This window comes from Maniola hyperantus, chromosome 24 (assembly GCF_902806685.2).
Source record: "Maniola hyperantus chromosome 24, iAphHyp1.2, whole genome shotgun sequence".
Taxonomy (NCBI): Eukaryota; Metazoa; Arthropoda; class Insecta; order Lepidoptera; family Nymphalidae; genus Maniola; species Maniola hyperantus.
The window spans coordinates 2,395,429-2,423,427 of NC_048559.1; the positions used below are offsets into that span (position 1 = coordinate 2,395,429).

Below are 27,999 nucleotides of genomic sequence, written 5' to 3' on the forward strand. Positions count from 1 at the left end.
ACGATCGCAATCGCCTCTGATTGGTTGACGTTCACTCACTATTGGCTACAATTCATTGTTGCAACAAGAATACCATAAATTCAGCCAAACACAACAATTGCGACTGTAAGTTTGTATCTAAATAACTTACACATTTTTTAAAGAATTGATATTTAGATTTTTTTTTTGGTTTTGAGGTATTTATCGACCTTTCATAATTATAAACATTAATATATATGATGAATAGTAGCGGACCAAGTACGCTTCCTTGGGGTACGCTACCTTTGCTTGTGATTAAACACAAAAAAGCTAAGCTAAATATTGGGCGAAGTGCTTTCGTCGCTTTCTGTGTTTGAAGCCTTAAGGCTGGTTTTACGTACAATGTGGCTTCGATTTTGAATAAAATGATGGCACGAAAATGATTTTAATTATAGATAGCATTTTGTTTAAAATAGGTAAGACGAGTCTATTGAAATAGACTTTTACGAGCCAACTCTTTTGAATCGTCCATCTGTTGGTACCGTAGCTACCACTCGTAAGAAATGTGGTCTTATAAGTGGGTCTCCATTCCAGCATAGCACCTTGAGACCCCAACGTCTATCGGGTTTACGAACTATATGTGCCCTGCCCATTGCCACTTCAGCTTCGCAACCCGTTGAGCTATGTCGGTTACTCTAGTTCTCCTACGGATTCGATACTTATGGCCGAATATACTCGTAGAAAAGCTCATGTTTAATTTATGGTTGTAATTTTAATTTTACTTGCTCCAACTCCAGACGGAGGACGCGTCTACACTGTGTGCAGATTTACATCTGAATACGTTACGTTACGTAGATTTACGTTAACTTGAATTAAAATATATTCTATTCTATTCTATTCTATTCTATTCTATTCTATTCTATTCTATTCTATTCTATTCTATTCTATTCTATTCTATTCTATTCTATTCTATTCTATTCTATTCTATTCTATTCTATTCTATTCTATTCTATTCTATTCTATTCTATTCTATTCTATTCTATTCTATTCTATTCTATTCTATTCTATTCTATTCTTTTCTATTCTATTCTATTCTATTCTATTCTATTCTATTCTATTCTATTCTATTCTATTCTATTCTATTCTATTCTATTCTATTCTATTCTATTCTATTCTATTCTATTCTATTCTATTCTATTCTATTCTATTCTATTCTATTCTATTCTATTCTATTCTATTCTATTCTATTCTATTCTATTCTATTCTATTCTATTCTATTCTATTCTATTCTATTCTATTCTATTCTATTCTATTCTATTCTATTCTATTCTATTCTATTCTATTCTATTCTATTCTATTCTATTCTATTCTATTCTATTCTATTCTATTCTATTCTATTCTATTCTATTCTATTCTATTCTATTCTATTCTATTCTATTCTATTCTATTCTATTCTATTCTATTCTATTCTATTCTATTCTATTCTATTCTATTCTATTCTATTCTATTCTATTCTATTCTATTCTATTCTATTCTGTTCTATTCTATTCTGTTCTATTCTATTCTATTCTGTTCTGTTCTGTTCTGTTCTGTTCTGTTCTGTTCTGTTCTGTTCTATTCTGTTCTGTTCTGTTCTGTTCTGTTCCGTTCCGTTCCGCTCCGTTCCGTTCCGTTCCGTTCCGCTCCGTTCCGTTCCGTTCCGTTCCGTTCCGTTCCGTTCCGTTCCGTTCCGTTCCGTTCCGTTCCGTTCCGTTCCATTCCGTTCCATTCCATTCCATTCCATTCCATTCCATTCTATTCTATTCTATTCTATTCTATTCTATCCTAACGTTGCCGTCAAGTGTCCCCTTTGTTCTTGTTTGAATATTCTAAGCCTTTGTTCTGCAACAGCGCCCCCCTGTCAATGTCATTCAAGTGCCGAGAGAGCCTTGTCGCACTGTAAAAACGGACGTGAACGGAACTTCTAAGAAGGCTTCAGTTATCTTTGTAAAAGAAATGGCATACAAAAAAAGTCAATCTGAGTACCGACCTTGAACAGTGCCCGAACGCCATCCATGTCGCATGAAAAAAGCGAGAAACACCTACATTAATTATTTTAATTCATCATTAATATATATATTTTTTAAGTTATTTTTTTTTAATGAAAATATTTCAATAAAACTTAAAGCTAGCCTTATAAATTAAATGTGTCAATAATAACCTGTTATTTATCGTAAACAACAACGTACCTAATTAACTTCAACTCTACACAAAACAGATGTACAATACAACAACTTTCTAAACCTCCACTTTATTTACTTACGTCCAGCTGAAACGACGAGAAAAATTAAATAATAAACTCAACAAATAGCCATTGTACACCCGCCCTAACTCGCATTTTGTCTTTTTCACGGCTTCAATTTAAAATTTTATTTCCTCGCTTGACCCAGGGAAGGGGTGGGGGGGTAAGAAGACACTCATTATGACCAATTTCGCCCACTATTTTTCGTAGCATTGTTTTAGCTTGGATGGCTCATTTCTCTCTCATTCAGGGTTTTGTTCTGTCTTGAGATATCGTGAGGGCTGCAAATGTTTTGGTTTACTTTTTCGTTACTAAATTTTTCGTTTTAGGTCAAAATAGCATTTGCACTGCATCATAAATTACCTATCTGGGTGTAGGTAAGTAGGTATATTAAACTAACAAGAAATATATAGAGATCCTGCCTAAGTACACAATTTTCAGGTGTTATTCAGCAGAAAAGAGCGGAAAAAACCGAAAAATAAAAAATTCTGTTGGCAGACTTTACACACATTTGAAAACATTCTGGAACACTTTATAGAACACTAGATGGTGCCCACGACTTCGTCCGCGTGGATTTAGGTTTTCAAAAATCCCGTGGGAACTCTTTGATTTCCCGGGATAAAAAGTAGCCTATGTCCTTCCCCGGGATGCAAGCTATCTCTGTACCAAATTTCATCAAAATCGGTTGAACGGATGGGCCGTGAAAGGCTAGCAGACAGACAGATAGACAGACAGACACACTTTCGCATTTATAATATTAGTACGGAAGTATGGATTATAGAGAACTCTCAGGCATGCAGGTTTCCTCACGATGTTTTCCTTCACCGTTAAAGCAAATGATTAAAACGCACATAGCTCCGAAAAGTTAGTTGTGCGAGTCCTGGAACGAACCTCCGACCTCGAAGTGGAGGCCGACTTCTTAACCACTAGGCTATCATGAACATTATCATGAAGAAAAATAGACTGCTAATATCATAGTCTAATACAAACTTTTAAAAAAGCTATATTTTTCTCTCTCCTATACAAAGACAGACAGGTCCCAGTAAAAAGTTCAAAGAACTCCACCGCTTAGGCCCTTTGTTAACTTGGTCTACGGGTTACACGGTTACGGAGACAGGCGGGTAGAGACATACATACATACATATAGGTTTCCCTCTCGTTTCAGTTGCTTGGAAGAAACCGGTTAGACGATGTATCGATACCTTCTCACGGTTAAAACTTACTAGCTGACTTGCCCTGGCTTTGCGTGGGTTGATTTTTTTTAAATACTTTCTTAAACTAAAGTTATAAAGAAAACCCACCAAAAACAAAGGCATTTAGAAGTAAAGGTGGAACAAAGAAACTCAAATATATACACACATGAATCCTGAATACGTTACACGTTACACGTTCCGGGTTCGATTCCCGACAGGTGTTTGAAATTTTATAATTACCTACTAAATTTCTGGTCAGTCTGGTGGGAGGCGTCGGCTGTGGCTAGTTACCACCCTACCGTCAAAGCCGTGCCGCCAAGTGATTTAGCGTCCCGGTACAATGCTGTATTGAAAGGAGTATGGGTTTAATAAAAACTGCCATGCACCTTCCAGGTTATCCCGCTTCCATCTAAGACTGCATGCATCATCACTTACCACAAGGTGAGAATCTTCACTCCCATCATCACTTACCAGTTACCACCAGGTGACATTGCAGTCAAGGGTTAACTTGTATAGGAATCACTACTACCCCTATTAAGTATAACTACGAAAGTGTGTTTGTTTGTTGGTTTGTCCTTCAAGCACGTCGCAATCGGAGCAACGGATCGACGTGATTTTTGCATGGGTATAGATTAAGACCTGGAGAGTCACATAAGCTACTTTTTATCCCGGAAAATCAAAGAGTTCCCAAGGGATTTTTATAAATCTAAATCCACACGTATACGATGTCACGGGAATCAGCTAGTATGTACATAAAAAATACTTCGTCTCCTTCAAGTAAAAGTACTGTAGCCTAATCTTTCAATTCAATTCAATTCAATTCTCTTTATTGTGAATTTGGGTTAGTTTACAGATCTTAAAGGTATTATTAGTGTACCTACGTCCAAATTCTACCTTGCGGCATGCAATGACACATTCATTTAAATTACATTTAAATTACATTAAAAATACATATGCATTAAAATATTACTTACAGACTAGCTTATGCTCGCGACTTCGTCCGCGTGGACTTCACAAATTTCAAATCCCTATTTCACCCCCTTAGGGGTTGAATTTTCAAAATTCCTTTATTAGCGGATGCCTACAACATAATAGCTATCTGCATGCCAAATTTCAGCCCGATCCGTCCAGGAGTTTGAGCTGTGCGTTGATAGATCAGTCAGTCAGTCAGTCAGTCAGTCAGTCAGCCAGTCAGTCAGTCAGTCAGTCACCTTTTCCTTTTATATTTTTTTTTCAAAATTCCTTTCTTAGCGAATGCCTACGTCATAATAGCTATCTGCATGCCAAATTTCAGCTCGATCCGTTTAGTAGTTTGAGCTGTGCGTTGATAGATCAGTCAGTCAGTCAGTCAGTCACCTTTTCCTTTTATATATTTAGATACCTTAAAATATTCTTAACTTTCTGTTGAGTCTGTCTGTAGCCGAGATACGGGTAGGCACAACGTCTAGACGGGTTAGACGGTTACCGGGACTCGAGACTAACAGATCTATAGCATCTACATCAGACGACCTCCCTGGCGCAGTAGTGAGCGCTGTGGTCTTAAGTGGGAGGTCCCGGGTTCAATTCCCAGCTGAGTTGATTTGGGAATTTATAATAGTCTAGTCTAGTGAGACTATGTCCAAAAGCCTTCTCACTCTGAGAGGAGACCCGTGCTCTGTAGTGAGCCGGCTATGGGTTGATCATGATGATGATGAGGGAGAATCATCATCATCATTATCAAAAGATAGACGTCCACTGCTGGACACAGGTGCCTTGTAGGAACTTCCACACGCCACGGTCTTGCGCCGCGCCGCCTGAATCCAGCGGCCCCCTACAACTCGTTTGATGTCATCTGTCCTGGGGAGGGGGAAGGTCTTTCAACGCTGTACTTTCCGGTGCGAGGTCGCCATTCTAGCACCTTGGACCCCAACGTCTATTGTTTTTCAAACTATTGTCTTGTCCATTGCCCATTCAGCTGGTTATTCTGGTTCTCCTAAGGATCTCCTCATTTCTGATATTACCACGTACCTATCAGTATAAAAGTACCTAGGTACCTACATTATACTAAAAAACTTTAGGTTAGGTTAGTTCTTTTTTATATTAAAATGTCTTAAAACCTAAATCGATATTACAAAAACCCTAGATCTTATAACTCTCAATCAAGTATCGCCGAAAAAATTCTTACCCCCGTTCATCCCGACTTCCTAAGGGGGGGTGGAATAGGGGGGCGTACTTCCGGCGCGCCTGTGTGAAAGAATGCGGGGAATCAATACAGCTCGGGCACATTAAATCGCTCTCGGTTACTTGACCCCCTTTTTTCGGGATCTAGAAGGGGGGTTTTTGGGGTAATTAGAATTGTGTATGGTTTGCTAATTGGGGGGTGGAAATTTATGTGTGTTTGATTTGGAAGACGTAAGCTATCGTATGGCGGTTGGTATTTTAAATTTCAATACCAATTTTTGGACAAAAAATATTTGCCATTTTTTTATTATTTATTTTAGAGAATTTAGCTTTAAATGATGATTTACTCTAGGTCTAATAATAGTAAAGAGTCAACCAGAAAGGTTTTAAGAATATTGTATCATAATATTATAAGCTAGAATATTCTTACTTATTGGATCTAGCTTCAGAATTTTTTCTGTTGTAACTTTAGGTAGGTATAGTAGATTAAAGTAATAGATTGTCAGACACACTTTAGCATATTTTATAATATGAGAATGGAAGCATCTGAGTATGGATTAGAATCCATACTAATCCATTCTAATATTATTAAATGTGAAAACGTGTCTGTCTGTCTGATTTTGGCGAAATTTGTTATAGGTATAGAGATAGATTGCATCCCGAGGAAAGAAATATAAACAGATTACTTTTATCTCAGAAAATAAAAGAGATCACACAGGATTTTTAAAAACTAAATCCACACGTAAAAAAACGCGGGCATCATCTAGTACATAATATTATAAAATGTAATTGATTTTGATATCAAACGCTAGTAAAAATTGAAATAGTGCAGGAGTTTTCAATTGTGAAAATGTTAATAGTATAAGAGCCTAACAAATCATGTCACAAGCACACGGCGAGGCTGAATACCTGTTGCTTCGCTCGTCGGCTTTGTTTTTGTTGATCGCTAGTTTAGGCGCTCCCAACTTCGCTGTGCTACTGATACCTACTGTTTACTTGTTCTGCTTTTTGCGAACGAGAAACCAGCTTACAGAAAAGTTTAAATCAACGTAAATGTTTCATCAAATCGTTCATACGATGGACGGACCTACATAGATCATACATACTATTAATATGTAGGAAGATACCAACATATTAATGCGTTTCAAATAATCAATCAGTTGAGGGGGAATTGCTTTCAATTCTGTTGCAAAACACGTTGTTAAAATTTGAACCTACTTATGCTTATTTTTTTAAGCCGTAATAATAAACCAAGGTGATACACGTGATAGGATTTCACGCTGGTTCCAAAAACGTCGGATATTAAAGTTGGCGCACAGCGGAGTGGCGGACTGCGAGTTGTTATTGAATTGTGGACAATGGCAACTTTTCAGGTCGGCTCGCCGTTTCGCTTAACGTTTTGAATGAAAGTTTTGCGTACTCATAGCTAGTGATAGTAAGTTGTCGTTAGTGATTTTGACTGACGAAAATCCATACTTGTTGACGAATGTTGACGATACATACCTACATCTTGACGGTTTTTCTGACGCAGTGGTAAGCGCTGTTGTCTCACAAGTGGGAGATTCGGGGTTTGCTTCCTGGTGGAGGCAATTTAGGAATTTATAATTTCTAAATTATTTCTGGTCCGGTCTGGTGGAAGGCTTCGGCCGTCACACTATTGGCAAAGCTGTGTCGCCCAGTGATTTAGCGTTCCGTTACGATCTATCTTAGACTGCATCATCACTTAACACCAGGTGAAATCGCAGCCAAGGCCTAATTTGTAAAAGGATAAAAAAAGTACTCCACCCTAATTTTATAATGCGAAAGCGTGCCTGTCGGTGTATCTGTCTGCTAGCTTTTCAGGGCCAGAGACAGCTTGCATCCCGGGGAAGGACATAGGCTACTTTTTATCCCGGAAAATCAAAGAGTTCCCACGGGATTTTTAAAAACCGAAACTCGCGGGCATCACCTAGTTATATTTAGGTAACCATCGCACGACGTGATAGTTCTGTGGCATACAACTATCTAGTCAGAGCTGCTCTCAAAACGCAGAAGGAAATGAAAACCTGGCGGCTCGCTGAAAACTTTCCATTGTTTCACGTTCACTGGCAACTTTGTGTGACATCAGTTTAATATCCGCCCTTTTGGCTTTTAGTTTTTATTCAATTTTGTCATCTGCTTTATTAGGTTTAAGTTTCGTGTAATTACTAACACCAATATGATCCTTGTTGGTCGAAATAAAAACATTTTATTTATTATTTATTTTTATTTATTAACTTACTAGATGATGCCCGTGGCTTCGTCCGTATGGATTCGGGTTTATTTATGTTAAAAACTCCCATGGGAACTGTACGATTTTCTGGGATAAAAAGTAGCCTATATATGTCCTTTCCGGGGATGCAAGCTATCTCTGTACCAAATTTCGTCAAAATCGGTTAAACGGATGGGCCGTGAAAAGCTAGCAGACAGACAGACAAACACACTTCCGCATTTATAATATTAGTATGGATCAATACTAATATCATCATCATCATTATAATCGACCTATCGCCGGCTAACTACAGAGCATTAGTCTTCTCTCTGAGTGAGAAGGGTTTTGGCGTAGTCTACCACGCTGGCCAAGTGCGGATTGGCAGACTTCACACACTTTTGAGAACATCATGGAGGACTCTCAGGCATGTAAGTTTCCTCACGATGTGTTCCATTACTTAAAACGCACATAACTCGAAAAGTTAGAGATGCGTGCCTGGGATCAAACCCTCGACCTCCGATTAGAAGACAGACGTCCTAACCACTAGGCTATCACAGCGTAAGACCTTTGGGTAAAGTTAATAGTAAACCAAAACGCGGATAGTAGCGCAAAGTTTCTATTGAATTGTGAACAAGGGAAAGTTTTCAGTCAGCCGCGTGGGTTGTCGTTTCGTTACACATTTTCAGCAACTATGGCGAAATTTTGTGCTGCTTCGGAATATATTAATATGGTTTTTAGAAGCCCCAGAAAATTGGCAGACAGTGGGGATTGCCGACAGAAGGAAAACTTCATCATCACGATCTACCCATCACTGGCTCACTACTGAGAACGAGGCTTCTAGAAGTCCTGATAAGGGAAATAGCCGTAGTTAAGATGTTAGTGAGCCTGCTATTCGGCGGATCTGGGGTTCGATTCTCACGCATTTTAATCTTAGTTTTTTTATCTACGTAAGTGAAAACTTCTTTATACCTATTTTAGCGTTTAAACTATCGTGAGTGATTTCCATTATCCATACTACTAATATTATAAATGCGAAAGTGTGTCTGTCTGTCTGTCTGCTAGCTTTTCACGGCTCGACCGTTCGACTGATTTTGACGAAATTTGGTACAGAGGTAGCTTGCAACCCGGGGAAGGACATAGTAGACTATGTCCTTCCCCGGGTTGCAATGCGGGTTGTTGTCTCTACTTTTTATCCCGGAAAATTTAGGAGTTCCCACAGGATTTTTAAAAACCTAAATCCACGCGTACGAAGTCGCGGGCATCAGCTAAGTAGTATATAATATCTGTCACCGGCTGTACTCACGTATTTAGTACGTTTCACGTAGTCCTTCATATACCTACTTGATGAAGAGATGAATTTTTTCGTAAATCATTTGTCATCATCATAAATCATTCTTATTCTAATAAATTCTAATTCTAATTCATAGTAGCGTTTAAACTATCGTGAGTGATTTCCATTATAAATATAGAAGAATCCAGCTGCTTTACCTACTTACTCGCGTTTTTAGTCGGCGTAAGCCCGACTAGTTTCAAACCCATCCGGGGTGAAAAAGTTCCCCGGGTGGGTTCGAAACTAGTCGGGCTTAAATACGTCAGTAAAGCCGAATTCTTCTATATATTTTATAACCTCAATCATCTAGTAGTAGTACCTATGTAGAAAATAATACTTCACTCTTATAAATATTAAATTACGATGCCAGACCAGAGACAGTTTCTTTTTTTGTCTTTTATCCAATACGTTATGGACGATGCAAAAATCCATACTCATTCATCCAAATGCAAAAAACCGATACGCGAACAAATGCATGCTAATTCATAGAAAAAAAAATATCCCGCCCAATAATCTTGCCGCCAATTTCAATCGCTGTCAAATTTGGGTTCCCCCTACCCCCCCTAGATCAATTTACGATAACCGGGTTTCCCGTCTCTCTCCTCCTTAAGACACCCGGCTATGCCCGTCCCCCCACCGGATAAGTTCGAGATACGCTACTGTTGTAGTGAAAAACTTTGTAACGGCATTGAGATAGAATGCAATGATGTGTGAACTTTTTGTGCAAACTTTAAAGCACACTTTACTTAATAATAATTTCGAATGTGTTTAGTTAAGTTTAAAATATTAATTATTAATCTTTAATCTTAAATATATAAAAGGATTGACTGACTGACGGATCTATCAACGCACAGCTCAAACTACTGGACTGATCGGTCTGCAATTTGGCATGCAGATAGTTATTATGACGTAGGCATCTGCTAAGAATTTTTTTTGACAATTCAATCCCTAAGGGGTGAAATAGGGGTTTAAAATTTGTGTAGTCCACGCGAACGAAGTCGCGAGCATAAGCTAGTTTTCAAAATAATAGTTACCTAGTTAAAATTAGTTTTAAGTGTTAAAATTAGTTTAACCATTTTAAATTATCGAGTAAACTAAAAAAGTACGTCATTATGATGTGACGTCACATTCCAGTATTTCATAGAATTTCGCATACTAAACGTGCGTTTTGACATTTGATAAAAAGTCACTGTTTTGACTAGTTGCCAAATACCGTATTCCGAATATTATAATTTATGAATGAAAAGCTTTACCTAATATAAAACATTCTTTTGTAAGCGTGTTTAAAGATAATGCCCCAGTTTTTCAACTTGCGCCCTTGCCAATTAAAACTAAACAAGTTTTGAACCTGACAGATTTTGCCATACGAAAACTATCAGAACATCAGTAATTCAATCATGTTTTATTTTTATTTTTGTCAGTTACGCAGTTCTGCCTTTGAGGCGCTCCCAAACCATTCTCTCACGGTATGGCCCGGGACTTATTTTTAACTTGTGTGTGCGCTTGCGTGTGTGCACGGGGGTGGCGTGTGTGTGTGTGCGTGCATTTGAAATATTCCCCAGTACCCGGGGCTCGGAATTGATGTTTTTAATTAGTTTGCAACGCTTTTCGTTGGTCGCCTCGCGTCGCGTTTTTATTATTATTTTATTTATTAATTTAATTTATTTTTTATGTTTATTTTGTCTAGTTACAGGGTTAACAATTTCAATCGCGGTGTTATAGTTTATCATAATAATGACTTTGTAATTTGAAAATAATTTATCATAAATTAAAAAACAATTAAAAACAAGAAAATAATAATATTATGTAGGAATATATTGTTTTATTTATAAAAATGTTTAATTACCTAACACGACCTACCGAAAATTTAAAAACGGAATATACCTACCTAACTAAGAGGGTATAGTTGAGTAATTTTTTAAACTAATTCATAACTAAACGGACTCCGGAATAAGCATTTTTTTTAATGAACACAGACTCTACAGAAAAGTAAGATTCAAAATTCGAGTTAATTAAAATTCTTATCATGCAATATTCTTAGTCAGAAAAGACCTTACACTTACATGTTTCTCATTTAGAGCCTCTTTTCAGGCAGAGCACAGACTAGAGATCAAAGATAGACGAAAAATCGAGTTTATAATAGTGAAGCCAGTTCACGTTTCGTTGTCAAATCTTCATTGCACGTATGTATATTTTTTTATTTGAAATTTGTCGATCAATCAATTTTTTCATTCGGTTACTTCAATTTTCAAAAACTAATTATTGTGCAAAATGTCGAAACCTGGCCTGACTCGCACTTGGCCGGTTTTTGTTCTGTTGTCATAAACCATTCTGCAGACATTCAGATGTTAGAGTTATTGGCCTTTATTTGGAAAACAGTTGTTTTTTGAAGAATTTTTAACTAGATCTTTAAGAGGCCGCATGCCCGATTTTCGATTTTTTGGGAACTATTGAAGCTTCAGATATAACGATTCTAATAAAAAAAAAGGTAAAATATCATAGATCAATCCCTTCTTAATAGACTACCGGTAACAAAACATTAATTTTATTAAAAATTATAATTCAAATCTTAATTCTTGCAGAAGACGTTTTACTGATTTCACGCTTTTGAGTGAAACTTCGGCCACATATTTAATAACAAAAAATTGTAGAAAGCGACTTTAAAAAAATACCAATATTATGAACACACTCTCAAAATTATAATCCTGGATTTAGTTGTTATACGTTGTATACAAAATTAGTAGATAAAAAAATCAAAACCGTACGCACGATTTATGAAAATGTAAGCGTTAGAATAACCCGGATATCTTTAAATTGTCGCAATTTAACTAATAGTAAAAAATATAGCACGAAAGTTCAGTATTCACTTAGCGTAAATTGTAAAAAAATAGAATTCTAGAAACTATTTATATGACCGAAAAAAATTATCAAAGTATCTTAAAATTTACACATAAAATGGTGCAGCAGACAGTACGACTGGCATAGCGAGCTCAGCGCTCTTCGAGGGAGGACGTGTTGTTGTCGGGCGCAGTCTCACGCACACATGCAAAGCTTGTGTAAATTACTGTTTTTAACAATATATAGCGCGATCGACTCAGTTTGATGAACATAGATCCGATCAATACTGAACAGATGATAAGTTTTTGATACAATTGGTATATATTATTTTGGTTTTTTTTTTTGGTGTGACTGCTAAAATATCATACTAGAAGTTCTATTTAATTTAATTATATCAAAAAGAGGTTTTCAATTTAGTGCATAATTTTTTCAAGTGAAGTTTTGAATTAAATTAATAATTAGTTTTGATTATTTTTTGAAGCATATAGAAAATTCCACGCAGACCTTTATTGATATAGAGATAATAAAACAAATAATTTTATAAAAAAATAATATCATAAAAATAAGCTTTTAACAAAAATATATAGATAGAATAAAAAATATATCACTACCGTTATTATAAATGCGAAAGTGTGTTTGTTTGTTGATTGATTTTTTTGTTTGTTGGTTAGTCCTTCAATCATGTCGCATCGAAGCAACGGATTGATATTTTTGGGTATGGTTAGAGGGAGAGTGACATAGGCTACTTTTTATCCACTATCCTTATTTAAAATGCGAAAGTATGTTTGTTTGTTGTTTTGTTGGTTCGTCATTCAATCACGTCGCAACGGAGCAACGGATTGATGTGATTTTTGCATGGGTATAGTTAAAGACCTGGAAAGTAACATAGGCTACTTTTTATCCCGGAAAAGTTCCTCCGGGATTTTTTAAAACCTGAATCCACGCGGACGAAGTCGCGGGCATCAGCTAGTTAATTATAAAGTACATTATATAGGTATAAAATTAAGGTACATTATAAGTGTAAAATTTATGTTTAATATACGGAAAGGTACTATAAATGAGGTGCGTACCAGTTTAATTTATGACATATTTTATTGTATTTGCAAACTGCATCTAAACAATGATATACCTGAGAGTGTATATCAAAACCACAATGATGTTTCCGAACCAAGATTACCAGATTGTTGTGAGGATCAGTTTAGTAATCCTTTGCTAGTAATCTGTTCCTTTAATGATAAGCAGTTTATAACTAACTTAGTCTAGATTTTAACTTTAGTATCAAACTTGCTCCTCCCTCTTTCCCAGCCTCCCCGATGACGCTGTAGTGACCAGAAGGGCCTACGCAGCTTACTCTATTCAAAACTAAACAACAATGCAACTACTTTACTTATTCTATTGTTCGCGTTATCATCCAGGTACCTACTGCTAACAAAACCATAAAGTTAGCTGTTTATATGACGTTGGTACTTGGTATCCATATAATACGGTTTTTATTTGTTATTCAATTAATTCATGCTGTTTCTATTTTTACCCGACTTATATTGTAGTTGTTAGCAGTGCTTACTTTATAAATAAGGAATCCGTATTCAGTGTGCTTAGTATGAGATTATCATTTATTCATACCAACATTGCTAGAAATCGAGTGTCGAAATACAATAACGTCCGAATAAAAAGAACCTAAAAATTGAGATTCCCCATTTTTAGATTTCCGAAAAGCTCGATCGATACCTCTCAGGGACACTGTACCTATCATTAATGCGAAAGTGTGTTTGTTTGTTGGTTTATTGGTTTGTCCTTCAATCACATCGCAACAGTGCAATGGATTGGCGTGAGATGTGCTTGGGTATAGATAAAGACCTGGAGAGTGACGTAGGCTAATTTTTATCCTGGAAAATCAAAGATTTCCCACGGGATTTTAAAAACACTTAATTCCACGTGGACAAAGTCGCGGGCATCAGCTAGTTATATAGTAAAAATATAATTTTTATCGAAAATTATGCCCAAATATAGTTAAAACTATTAAAATATACTCGCTGAAATTTTAATAGTTGTTTTCCCGAAGCGAAATGTCATAGTATAACAATCGATTTACAACTAAAGGAAAATTAGAATCAAAAACCGGACAAGTGCGAGTCAGACTCACGCACCGAGAGTTCCATACTAAAGTGATATTTTTTCCACATTTTGCACGATAATTCAAAAGCTTTGATGCATAAAAATAAATAAAAATATATTTTAGAATGCACAGGTGAAGTCTTTTTATATCCTTTAGATATCTTACTTCGAAAATTGAAATTACTAATTATTAGTTCATGACCACAATTTAATTTTTTTGTGTGATGTAACCATAAAAATCACGGTTTTCAGATTTTCCCCCGAATGTCTGCTATAAGACCTACCTACCTGCCAAATGTCTTGATTCTAGGTCAACGGGAAGTACCTTGTAGGTTTCTTGACAGACCGACAGACAGATAGACAGATAGACAGACAGACAACAAAGTGGTCTTATAAGGGTTCCGTTATTCCTTTCGAGGTATGAAACCCTAAAAAAGGCTTTACAGTGTAGAAAACAAAAGAGACCTCGAACCAATAGTAATACCTGTGTCACTACGCGCGGAAGCTTATTTTGCTGTAAACCTTTTATCGGCAGCTCGTACGATTCTACTTACCTTCTAATACTTAGGCACATTTCTGGTCGAGTGCGTGCAAGCTAGTTTATGCCATATCACTACGCGCGAGATTTTATTTTGCACTAAACATTTTCACTATCGACAGCGCGGTTGGAATGGACCTACTTACCTACTATTTACGTTATATCTATTGAATTGTGTAGTATTGTTTCTCACACTATTGAGTTGATGATTACCTAAATGGCTCTCAAGAACTATCAGTCAGAGACATGGGCCCAATACTAAAAATGTGCAAGACCTTGCGCACTTGGGTCAAGTGCGAGTCGGACTGACACATAAAGAATTCTATACCATCGTATAAGAAAGAACACTTTTTTTTTCAAGGCGGGCATTTTAAAATTCTTATTACGTACTAGATGATGCCCGTGACTTCGTCCGCGTGGATTTAGGTTTTTAAAATCCTGTGGGAACTCTTCAATTTTTCCGGGATAAAAAGTAGCCTTTGTCCTTCCCCGGGATGTAAGCTATCTCTATTAAATTTCGTCAAAATCGGTTGAACGGTTGAGCCGTGAAAAGCTAGCAGACAGACAGACAGACACACTTTTCATTTATAATATCAGTATGGATTTGTTGTTATAGCGGCAATAAAAATACACATCCTATGCAAATTTAACTCTCTACCTACTACGGTTCTTGAGATACAGCCCGCTGATAGACAGACGGACGGACGGATGGATGGTGAGACGGAAGGACAGCGGAGTCTTAGTAATAAGATCCCATTGGCACCCTTCGGGTACGGAACCCTTATTACCAGCGGACCCCAACAGTTCTCAAAAACTATCGATCATAGAATATATATTATATATCATAGAATAGCATTCTTCAACTAATTTTCCATCTCTGTAGGTACTCATCAAAATTGGCTAAAAGAAAGCGTGAAAAGTCTAGGCCGGTCAACACTTATATTCTTTTTTCAACAAAACAAAAACATCACAGTTTGAATACGACCAAATATTAGTTTACTTATAATAGTAGGTACCTACCTAATCATCAAGTCTTTTGTAATATAATATTTTAGGTAGTAATCGGGCCATTGTCGATCGGTTGAAAAGTCGGTTCGAAGCAAATACAAACACAATAAATGTCCCTGCAAGAATTCAGCAAGTGCAAATTTTATTTACCTAAAGCTTAGCACCTGTACAATAGACAATTGCACACCTAAGACACGGTAATATTACGTGCATGAGAGTACTTCTTTATGAAAATAACAATAGTATACCTGAGATAACCAGATTACTCTATTGACCAATGTCATAAACATTAGTTAGTAATCGGGTTCCTTCCATTGTTCATCGCAGTTTGATGCCCGCGACGTTATCCGCGTGGATTTACGTTTTTAATTATCCCATCCAAACTTTTTGGTTTTCCGAGATAAAACTTATGTTACTCTCCAGATCACTGTCACTTTAACTAGGTATATCCATGCAAAAAATTACGCCAATCTGTTGTTTTGTGATTGAAGGACAAACCAGCAAACCAATAAACCAACAAACGAATACACTTTCGCATTTATAATATGCATTCTTATAGGTGTTTACCTATGTGTAAGTAACTGTGTAAGTTATTACACATCTTAATACAAAATAAATAAATCTAACAAAAAATAAATTAAAAACATACTAAAGATCCAAAATTGTGTTCTATAAGAGCTTAGATTTTTTGATATCGACTACGCAAAGTATCAATATAGGCCTGTCCGACCTAAGGTGAGTATGCCATGTCTATGTGTGAGTGCAGATTACGGTGCCATTGTGAGGTACACGCACACATTTAAAACTCGAGCTGAAACTCATTAGAGCGCTACAGCGTACGGCCTCTTAAGTATGTGCTTCTTGTTTAAATTTTCCATTGCTGTTTTATTCAGTTTCGATTTACTTTCTTTAGTCTGTGGCCTCAAAGTAAAAATTCCACACAGCGTTCTTAAAAAAGTAATTATCTTTTTAAAATATGAACATGGCGAAGACAGTCCTTTGTGCCGTCTTAGGACAGTCTCATAAGCACACACCATCTTAATAACAAAATTGGAACGCTGCGAGCGATTTTTAAAATAAGAATGTAGTGAGTGGCCATTATCATAGATATTACGGGTAGCTTACCTATTACAATTTTCGTAGGGATCTCTAACTTTTTTGAAAATCAAATGTAGCCTATGTTACTCAGAGTCAGATATAATGTAGTCGGTCCGTATCCGTGATTCTTCGTAGTGGCCATCATACAAATACGTACATTCGATTCGTATTTTTCAGACAGATCTGTGAAATCACCGATGAGTGCACAAACGCCCTTGAGGGTTGAATTTTGAAAAAAACCTTTCTTAGCGGATGCCTAGGTCATAATAGCTATCTGTATGATGAATTTCAGTCCGATCCGTCCAGTGGTTTGAGCTAAGCATTGATAGATCAGTCAGTCAGTTTTTCCTTTTATATAGATTACACTGATTGTGGAACGCAGAACTCCAGAACGATGGCAGTGGCACCGATGCCTAATTGAAAAGAGGGGGTCATATTTCGATGCAGCCACCCTTTTTGTAAGTTTTTATACTTTTAAAAAAGATTTTCGGCGAAGCGCTATATTCTTTTCGGTCACTTTTTAAGTTTTATTTGTCTTCTCATTGTCATTTTTATATCTTTCGGTTGAAGAGCTAGTGGTAAATTATAAGTGGCTAGGAAGTTATATACCTATTACTAGATAAAGCCTGCGACTTTCTTCGCGTAGATTAAGATTTTCTAAAAATGCCGTAAACTCTTTGATTTCTAAATATATAAGAGGAAAAGGTGACTGACTGACTGATCTATCAACGCACAGCTCAAACTATTCGAGCTACGTATAGTAATTTATCCACGTAGAATTCAGTTATTGACTAAAGTTATTCCTGCGGGAACATTTGGGTTGTCCAGGATAAAATTTAGCCGGAGGTTCATTTAGGGTATATGCACAGATAATATAAGCTACAGTACGAGGCAGAAAGTAATGTACCTACAGCGGCCTAGAATGATGTTTCGACTTTGTAGAGCATTGTGTCTGTCACTCATACTTATGTGACGTTTTGTCGGTGTCAATGACAGAGACAATGCTCTACAAAACTGCTACCTTATTCTGTGTGACGTCGTGAAAGCTCAACCTAAAAAGATGGCGGGTAGCGTTTTCGCGGCAAAATTTTAATGCATTTTTATTGCACTTATCGATCGAATAAATTTTTATTCGTAGTTTAGTCTCACTTTAGGATCAAATTAAAACACTTTTAAAAAAGGGTAAAATACCCTATAGGTCTCTAGATCTCTAATCACTAATTTTCATCTTCTACAAAAGGCATACTTATTTACCACGAGCTCTCAAGTTATTTTGCTTGGAAAATTTAAACTATTGTGAATAATTCAGAAATATTTTCGGCTCTTAATTCCCTCGGGATTTCAAAAATGGAATGCTGATTTTTTTTCTTATTAACCCCTTACCGATTCGACTTATTCTTCGCGGGCAGTTTTAATTTTCTGACGGTTATTATTAAAAACTCTTTTTGAAAACTTTTTTAAGCCTTTGTGAGCTATTTTCGTTTCTTGATATTTTTACGAGCAACTTGAAATTATTTGGCGAACGTTGGCGACATTTTAAGCGAGTGTTATAAGTCCCGCAAATTGCTAATGCGCGTGGCCGCCATTTTAGTGACGTCAGCACTAGACTGAAGTTTCGAGCTGATGGTGGGTATGTTTTTATTTCGACTGACGTCAAAATGACGTCATTTCGATGTTAATAAGACATGGTTTCAGCGCAATAGCAATTTGCGGGACTTATATCTGAATCAATTTGCATTGCAATTTGCATATTGTATTTGATAATTGTCATGATATCTATACTTACCTACCTATTAGGAAAAAAAATACTAACTTAAAAACAAACAAAAAAAAAGTCAAGCGAAACTGAATCTGAAATCGAACCTGTAGTCCCTACCAGACTAAGCCAATACAATCCGTTAGATCCAATTACCTTATCGCTTCGCCGCCGGTCGTTGACCTCCGGCCACGGAACCCGCGGGCCACGAAAAACCTCCACTCATCAAGGAACACCCAAGCACCCTCCGAATATGCCCAAACCACCCCGATTTTAGCCCCCGAATTCTTGTACACCCGTTTATGTTGGGCGAGTTACTTGAGCGAGTCGTTAAGTACAAATTACTAGTCGTACCTACTTTTGTAACTGATTTGAACGGTATAAACAAGTAGCTTTTCACGAAATAACTTATGCGGCACTCTATGGCGTTTAAGAAGTTCTTACCGTCAACAATAATAATAATAACAAATCACTTTCCGCTGAAAATGCCGCTAAATCGGTCAGCTATTTTGAGGTAGCCATCTTTTATCATGGTATTACCTAGTTAAAAACTCTATTTGTTACTTATTTCACGATAGTAATAATAGGACAATAAGTACAACTTTTTTCACTTTTTAAACTTTTTTCTACAACCGCACCGCGCGCCACCGTAAGGAATTTCACCCTCACCATCTGGTGTCTGGTGCACTTCGACCGTCCGCTGCGCCAGATCCTTCTTTCCACGCACGTGCAAACTGTGTAACCAACTCCCATCGGCGGTATTCCCACTAGATTATAACATGGGGTTATTCAAGAGGCGGACCAACAAATTCCTAAAAGGCCGGCAACGCATCGGCGATTCCTCTGGTGCTGCAAATGTTCATGGGCGGCGGTAATCACTTAACATCAGGTGACCCGCCTGCTCGTTTGCTCGCTATATCTATTTAAAAAAAAAAGGACAATAAGTAAAAACTTTTTGCTGACTCATTTATCGAAAATGTACCTAATTGAATTCGCGTTTAATTTTGTTTAAGTACGTGCGAAAAGATTTTTTTCCAAAATACTTATTACTCATTTTATATAGGTACCTATTGTATTTTACATCCAAGTAAGACTGATGATAGTAAATAGTAGTCCAATTTTTGTTAAACATGTCTGAAGCAATGTACTGTCTCATATATTATGTACTTTTTCCCACGCGAGCTTTTTTTCTTTCTTGTAATTAATTGTAGACTTAGATACTATAGTAAAATAAATTAAATACTTACCTATGACCGATGTGTGACAAAAATATGATTAGGTATACTACTTGATTGTCTATCAGCTGGCAACTAAACCAGGTCAGTAATCGCTTGAACCGGACGCTCCCTTATCCCGAACCCCAGACGAAAGGGAGGCAGGGGGTAGGTATCGCGAAACTATTCTTATTTTAAAATCTCTCTCCACGGAATATGCCACGGAGAGTTCTTATTTTAAAAATATCACGCTCAACCGAAATTTTCTTTTTAGAATGGGGGGTGTATTTCGGAAGAACCCCCCCCCCCCCCATCGGGCGGCCTGCGATAATTTTCTTATTACCCGACTACAGCGGAGTATGGTTATGATTTTATTCGTCTTATACCCCCGAATTTATCTAGACGGGGTTGGTAAGCGTATGCATTTTTACCTTCCTGAATCCTTTTTTAAAATCTTCATTTATTCTTACGAGGGCTTTTATCCAATACGCAGTGGCGTGCAGGTCGTAGAGGCATACATGCACTGCTTACCCCAGTTGTAACAGATCAATGCATATTTTCATAATGACCTGCTAGTAAACAGGTTCCTACCAACTAATGCATACCCTGACTTCAAACTCTGTGCACGCCACTGCCAATACGTAAGTCCTATATGGCAGTACTATTATACCTTATTAAATACAATACGCCGCAGAAAGTAATGTACATCGGCCTTTAGAATGACATTTCGGCTTTGTAATGCGTTGTCTCTGTAACTCATACCGATATGACGTTTTGTCGGTCTCAATAGAGACAATGGTCTGCAAATCTGTTATCTCCTTCTAAAGGTCTCGTTTTGTACTTTTAGTGATTGAGAATTTTTCAAATCCACAATGTACCACCTATAGCGTGCAAAACTCGGGTCAATGCCCCACCTACGACGCGGCATTGACGCGAGTGGCCTACTTTGACCTCTAGCATCAGACAGATGTTTTATTTGCAATATGTCGTAAACTTTTACAAAATCTTAGGATTATTTATATTTTTTCCGCGTTTTTTTTTTGTAGTATCATATCAGTAAGTCTTCGTTTTTTCCAGCGCCAGCATTCTGGTTACATCCTGTATAGAAGTTTTTAGTATTTTAGCCGCTCCTGTTAATCGATTATCTCATCAGAGCGGGGTAACGCAATTGCGCCGCACAGAAACGTTGGGAAAACTTAGTTTGACACTTTATAAACATTATATTATTATTTATTTTCCATGGTATTTAGATTATACTTGCAGATGGCTTCTGGTTTTTCTTGGGCACAAATTCATGAAGAAGTACCTTGTAACCAGAAAAATCTATATCTAAATCTAATTATAAATGCTAAAGTGCGTTTGTTTGTTGGTTTGTCAATCACGTCGCAACGGAGCCAGTGATTTTTTGCATGGATAGGTATAGTTAAAGACCTGGAGAGTGACAAAAGCTACTTTTTATCCCGGAAAATCAAAGAGTTCCCACGGGATTTTGAAAACCTAACTCCACGCAAGCGAAGTCGCGGGCATCAGTTAGTATTTATTATATGTATAAAAGGAAACAGTCTGATCGATCAACGCACAGCTCAAAAAACTGGACGGATCGTAAAAAAAAATCGTAGATGGTTACGATAAAATACATACTTACCAATGTGGATGGAAATAAAAAATTTAATATCGCTATGAGTATATAACTTACAAACAGTGCCATCTATCGTCTTCACTTGTGGTACCTAATTTAAAGTTGAGAACTTCTAATATCACGATGTAACATACAACTAGCGCCATCTATTTTTTACTTACATTACTATGTCTATTTGCAGGGTAGCCGCTCATGTGCCATGGCGGAGTGCTCGTTCGTGCGGTGCCAGCAGGAACGACGCGCGATCCGCAAGGAGCTCCAGCGCTGGACTAAGAACATGGTCTACATATTAGGTAAGTCTAAGGTAGCCGACCACGGCTAATCACGGTTTAGCATGAATTCATCATCATTATTTAAGCCATTTCCTGCTACCCATGTTTAAATATCGTCTGTAGTACAACAATAGAACATTTATTTTTATTCAAGTAAATTTTTACAAGTGCTTTTGTCAAAATCTCCGAAAAGAACCAGCAATAGCCGTGATAGCCTAGTGATTACAACGTCCGCCTCCTATTCGGGAGGTAAGGGGTTTGATCCCGGGCACGCACCTCCAACTTTTCGGAGTTATGTGCGTTTTAAGAAGTTAAAATATATCACCGTTAGGTGAAGGAAAACATCGTGAGGAAACCTGCATGCCTGAGAGTTCTCCATAATGTGTGTGAAGTCTGACAATCCGCACTTGGCCAACGCAACGTGGTGGACCATCAAACCCTTCTCATACTGAGAGGAGATTCGTACTCTGTAGTGACTTGAAATGGAACTCTATACATCTAAGCTTCAGCGGCCGTCACTCCTACGAGAAGAATGGCCAGCCCACTGCCTCTTCAACTTACTGATACCTCCTTACTTTGGACTAAGTATGTTAGTTAGAGACCTTTGTTCGAAATTTTATCCTTCAGAAAAACTCCTAGCACAGCTATGGATATATTACTTTAGGTATACAATTTCATATTTAAGGGTAATAAAAGCTTAAGATGTCGTAGCCAAAAAGGGCCCATTTTTAGGCGACAGAAGTATTTATACTCTAAATATATGTAAACGTAGTCAAAGACAAAATTACATGAAAAACAAGGAAATTTCCATAAAAAACATTGTTACGCAAAACGTATGCGTGAGCGAACTGCAAATGTGGGTAGCAGCTAAGAGGGAGCGTTTACTTAGTTCTTGCCTACCTCTTTTTTGAAAAGCCGCTAAAAGCCCTTTGTGCAATATTACACTACACTGAATCAAAACCGGAGAGCAAACTTTATATTCCTCGTTTACCTCTTTAGTTTAAATGACAAAAATATGTTTAGTTTCATTCCCTTTCCCCCATTTAGTTGAAATACTTTTCCTACGCGGAAAAATGAAAATGAAAATTGTGCAGCCGAAAGGGCGAAGTTCACAAAATTTTCGAGACACGGACCAAGTTGTGTACGAAACATGCGAATACGTTGGTTTCTTCTATTCGTTTTTAACTGACTTCAAATATAGGTACTAGTAATAGGTAATTTCATTTTGTTCTGGTCTAAAATGGTCTGAAGTGAGCATGAATGACATACCCCAGACGAATTAGCAATTATTTTATTACCTCGCTTACTTGTCAGGCTGTTTGTTAATTGTTTGTCTGTCTAGAACATATTTTGTAACTTTTGTAGAAAAAAAATGCTGTAATGTATTGCAAATAAAACATCTGACTGAAGCTACACATCAACGAACGTTGCATAGTTAAATGCCGCGAGGGTCACTGCTACGTCGCAGGTGAGGCCAGTGACCCCGAGTTTTGCACGCTATACATTGCGGGTTTGAAAAATACTAAATCACTAAAACTACAAGTATAAAGGTAAATGGTTATTGGTATTGAATTGTGTTTAGGTAGTTTAATAATAGGGTTAAATTTTTGCTAGCGTTCTAATTACACCCTGTAGGTATATACCTAGTATGTATGTACCTAGGCTGGTATGGTATGGGCATGTAATGTTGAGGGAAGAAAGCCAAATCACGAGAAGAATGTTATGGAAAAGAGGAGAGGACGACTAAAGAAAAGGTGGATGGATTGCGTGAAAGAGGATATGCCTGAAAAAAGGGTGGATCATACGTTGACGGATGACAAAATTGAGTGGAAGAAGACAATATGTTGTGCCAATCCCACGTAGAAGAATAAGAAGGTATTTACCTACTAGGTATAGAAAGCTACATGCATTAGTAGGACCTGGATATGCAGTTCAGACTTCAGACTTAAGGCTCGAAAATTTTCAAATTAAACCTGCCGGTGCGGACGTTAGCTAGTTAATATCACTCTACTTTGTGTACTTGTATGAATTTTGTTTGCGCTGTGAGAGGCAGGAGTTTTAGGTTTCGTTTGCGGCCACAGTGCGAGCGAGCTCATAAGCTGGTGCAAAAGCGACAGCGGAAAAACTGTTTCGCCCACGAGATCATGTAGCCACATGTGAGCGGGTTAAAACGGAAGCGATTTGCTTTAAAATAATTACGAGATTAAAAACTGATATACACTGTTGTGGCCGAGCCTGACAGCCGGAATAAAACCTCCGAGTTTACAATTGGAACTTTTTTGTTTCCCTGTACTTATATCAGATTGTTAGTGAAAAATTAATTAAGCACATATAATTATTTCTAGATTATTTAGTAGGTAAGTAATAATTACTTTACCATTAACTAAAGTATTTTTAGTAGTAAACTATGTGTTTTTTCTTAACTCAAAGTAGTCATTAAAAATGTAATGTCTATTCGCGAAAATTCTTTGATTAAATATGAAAAATATGATCTTATGGTCGAAATAAAGGATTTTTTTTAAATCCATATCAATATTATAAATGTTATATTTTCTATTTTTATTTAATTAGACAACTTATAAAACTATCTTTACAGGCTAAACTAATTCGATATCATCATCTTTTCACATCTGCTTGAACAATTTAACAATTTTGACAGTTTGCATTTCGGAGACATAGGAGACGGACATAGGCAACTATTCATCCCGGAAAATCAAATAGTTCCTACGAGATTTTAAAATCCTAAATTCGCGTAGACGAAGTCACTGGCATGATCTATTAAATATTATGTATAGATACTATATTTGTGATTGATAAAAATGTTTTCCCGCTATCGCTCATGGCTTGGACGCAGCGTTAGCCGCGGCGTATTATGAAGGAAAGGGTTATTGCGCAAAGTTGCTACTAAACATTTTGGAGAGTTCAAACTTTGTGTGTGAGATTGATTTCGTTTTGTACGTGCAAAGTTGCGGTATACAGCTCCCATACCAACTCCATGGCTTCATGTGGAGTTTTATGTTTCATTTTTTCCAAAAAAACCGGCCAAGTGCGAGTCAGGCTCGCGCAATGAGGGTTCCGTACTATAGTCGTATTTTTTCGACATTTTGCAGGATAATTCAAAAACTATGCTACATACAAATAAATAAAAATCTGTTTTAGAATGCACAGGTGAAGACCTTTCATATGATCCCCCACTTGATATAGTTATCTTATTTAGAAAATTGATATTACTAATTATTAGTTGATGACCACAATTTAATTTTTTTTGTGTGATGCAACCCTAAAGTCACGGTTTTCAGATTTTTCCCCAAATGTCAGCTATAAGGTCTACCTACCTGCTAAATTTCATGATTCTAGGTCAACGGGAAGTACCCTGTAGCTTTCTTGACAGACAGACAGACAGACAGACAACAAAGTGATCCTATAAGGGTTCCGTTTTTCCTTATGAGGTACGGAACCCTAAAAAGGTACTAGGCTATCACGACTCTACATTTTGTAGTGTCCGAAACATTGTATAATCCAATACGGAAGTGGGCTAACTTGTTTAGTTTACCTACATCACGCTATAGTCGCCTACATCTCTGGCTTTTGGCATTTTGTTAACAGAAGTTACCCTATCGCCTACCAGCGCTCTTCATACAAACGTAGTTCGACTCCCATTTGGATATAAATTGAAACCAATTAAACTGAATGAAATTTTGTGGACGTGTAAAAACTAATATCTGTGTCTATCATCATCGTGTGCTGAGGAACTTTTCGATTTTGTCGCCTCTTCACCATTTTATCACCAAACTGCAAGACGTCGGGCGAGTTTCCATCCTTATGTCGTCGACATTCCATCTACACGCACGAAACGTTTTGCGTCATCATCCCTCATACGAATGGCTAAGGTTTGGAATACTCTTCCACGATAAGTATGTGTTTCCTACCAATTATTTACAATCCGTGTATCAGTGATTGGCCATCTTCTAGGTAAACGGGTCCCATCTTAGGCCACATTATCACTTTCCATCAGATGTGATTGTGGTCAAGTGTTTGCCTGTAATGAATTTTAAAAAGATCTTTAAAGCAAACTAAGGAAAAGGCTTTTTACATAGGTGCTTTGGTATATTAGTGTCTACCAAAGCTGTGATAGCCTAGTGGTTAGGACGTCCGCCTTCTAATTGGAGGTCAGAGGTTCGATCCCGGGCCCTCTAACTTGTCGGAGTTATGTGCGTTTTAAGTAATTAAATATCACTTGCTTTAACGGTGAAGGAAAACATCGCGAGGAAACCTGCATGCCTGAGAGTTCTCCATAATGTTCTCAAAGATTTGTGAAGTCTACCAATCCGCACATGGCCAGCGTTGTATAGACTATGGTCAAAACCCTTCTCACTCTGAGAGGAGACTCGTCCTCTGTAGTGAGCCGGCGATGGGTTGATCATGATGAATCCTCACCAAACTTTAGAGTATTATATTCAATTCAATTCAAATTTTTTTATTGCGAATATGGGTAAACAGTGAAGATGTTACAAAAACAAAAAGGTACACCCAAATTCTGCCTATTAGCATGCAATACATATGTTATGATATTATACCTAACAACGTGTACATAGTTTTGATAAAATTAGTCACATTAAATACTTAGTCACAAAAAAAAAATACAAATCTAAATATATAAAAGGAAAAGGTGACTGACTGACTGACTGATCTATCAACGCACAGCTCGAACTACTGGACGGATCACGCTGAAATTCGGCATGCAGATAGCTATTATAACATAGGCATCTGCTAAGAAAGGGTTCTTCAAAATGCAACCCCTCAAGGGGTAAAATAGGGATTTGAAGTTTGTATGAAAGTCTGTCAGTTTTGAAGTGTCTATAAAGAAGTTTTTGCAATTAGCAGTATGACATATTTTATTAAGCTCATATCTTAAAATCTCATAGTTAAAGATCAACCCTAAGGGTGTAAAATAGGGGTTTAAAATTTGTGTAGTCCACGCGGACGAAGTCGCGGGCATAAGCTAGTCTAAATATATAAAAGGAAAAGGTGACTGACTGACTGACTGATCTATCAACGCCCAGCTCAAACTACTGGATGGATCGGACTGAAATTTGGCATGCAGATAGCTATTGTGACGTAGGTATCCGCTAAGAAAGGATTTCTGAAAATTCAACCCCTAAGGGGGTGAAATAGGGGTTTGAAGTTTGTGTAGTCCACGCGGACGAAGTCGCGAGCATAAGCTAGTTTAAATTATATAGTACGGGGGTCGCAATCTTAGTACTTAGCATCTATGGGTATTGGGAGATAAAAGCATCCTACCCAATTCTATATGTGGCTATGGAGCCAAGACCGAATGCAAGGCTTGTTCCACAATGGACGCAGTTTTACGTGCGTGTGAAGGAATTTTGTATCAACTATATTTTTAACATCAATTAATTTCGTTTTTTTTTCGCCAGATTTTTTCGACTAGATTTTTGTAAAAAGCAAATTGTATCAGTAGAAAAAAAGCTAGTGAACATAATCGTGTCAAAAATGGCAAAGTGGAAGTTTTTTAATTGATGCATACGTACTTATACAGGAAGGGTCGTTCAGCTAACAACAGTCGTAGTATATCTCGTCTTGCTAGCAAATGTTCCAGGGTTTGATTCTCAGTTTTATCAAACTGTTTTGTGCATTACCTTTAGTGTGCTCTACCTTTGGTATCGGGTATCGGGTTTACGCCTTATAGGCATAGCTATTAAATCTAGCAATACAAAAATGTACTAGCAATCAACTTAGCTTGATTTTTATATATATTTTTTGTTTCGCAACGACCATAGGTATCTTTTTTATGTTAAGTACTAGCTTCATCCGCGTATGTTTAGATTTTCAAAAATCACACGGGAACTCTTTGGCTTTCCTCCTATAATAACTCTCCAGGTCTTTGATTATTTCCATGTAAAAAATCTGATCAATTTGGTGCCCCACTGCGGCGTGATTAAAGGGCAAACCAATAAACCAACAAAAAACGTATTTTCGCTTTTAAGTATATATTATGGGTAGTGATTCTAATTTAGTCTCTATTTTTAGGTATCACTCCCATCACCTAAAATAACAATGCAAACGTTTGCTTTACTAACAAAAGGTTATCTGCAGGCTTTGTCTTAAACACCAGACAGTCTGAAAATATATTCACGAAATTTTTGCTACCATTGTGGAGAGGTGCATCGGAGGCTTGAACCGCGCATGCGTGGAGCCTTTCCTCCACCAAACAACCTGTTGCAACGAGACCGGCGTGCACTAATGCAACTTCTCTGGTCCGCAATCCAAAGATTAAACCCAAAAACCACCGAAAAAACCCACCGCGTTTCACGAATAAATACTTCGATAAAAAGTTCTAAACCCGGA

At 37.2% G+C, this 27,999-nt stretch overlaps 1 protein-coding gene across 2 annotated transcripts in view; it reads left to right on the top strand.

The window, feature by feature from the left end:
* The window catches only part of LOC117993736 (mushroom body large-type Kenyon cell-specific protein 1-like), a 264,782-nt gene that overhangs the window by 72,862 nt on the left and 163,921 nt on the right, over positions 1–27,999 (top strand). For both annotated transcript variants that reach the window (XM_034981548.2, XM_034981550.2), the window contains exon 2: positions 21,540–21,651. In XM_034981548.2, the coding sequence (XP_034837439.1) occupies positions 21,558–21,651 (94 nt within the window). In that variant the 5' untranslated portion in view covers positions 21,540–21,557. The remainder of the gene's footprint in view (positions 1–21,539; positions 21,652–27,999) is intronic.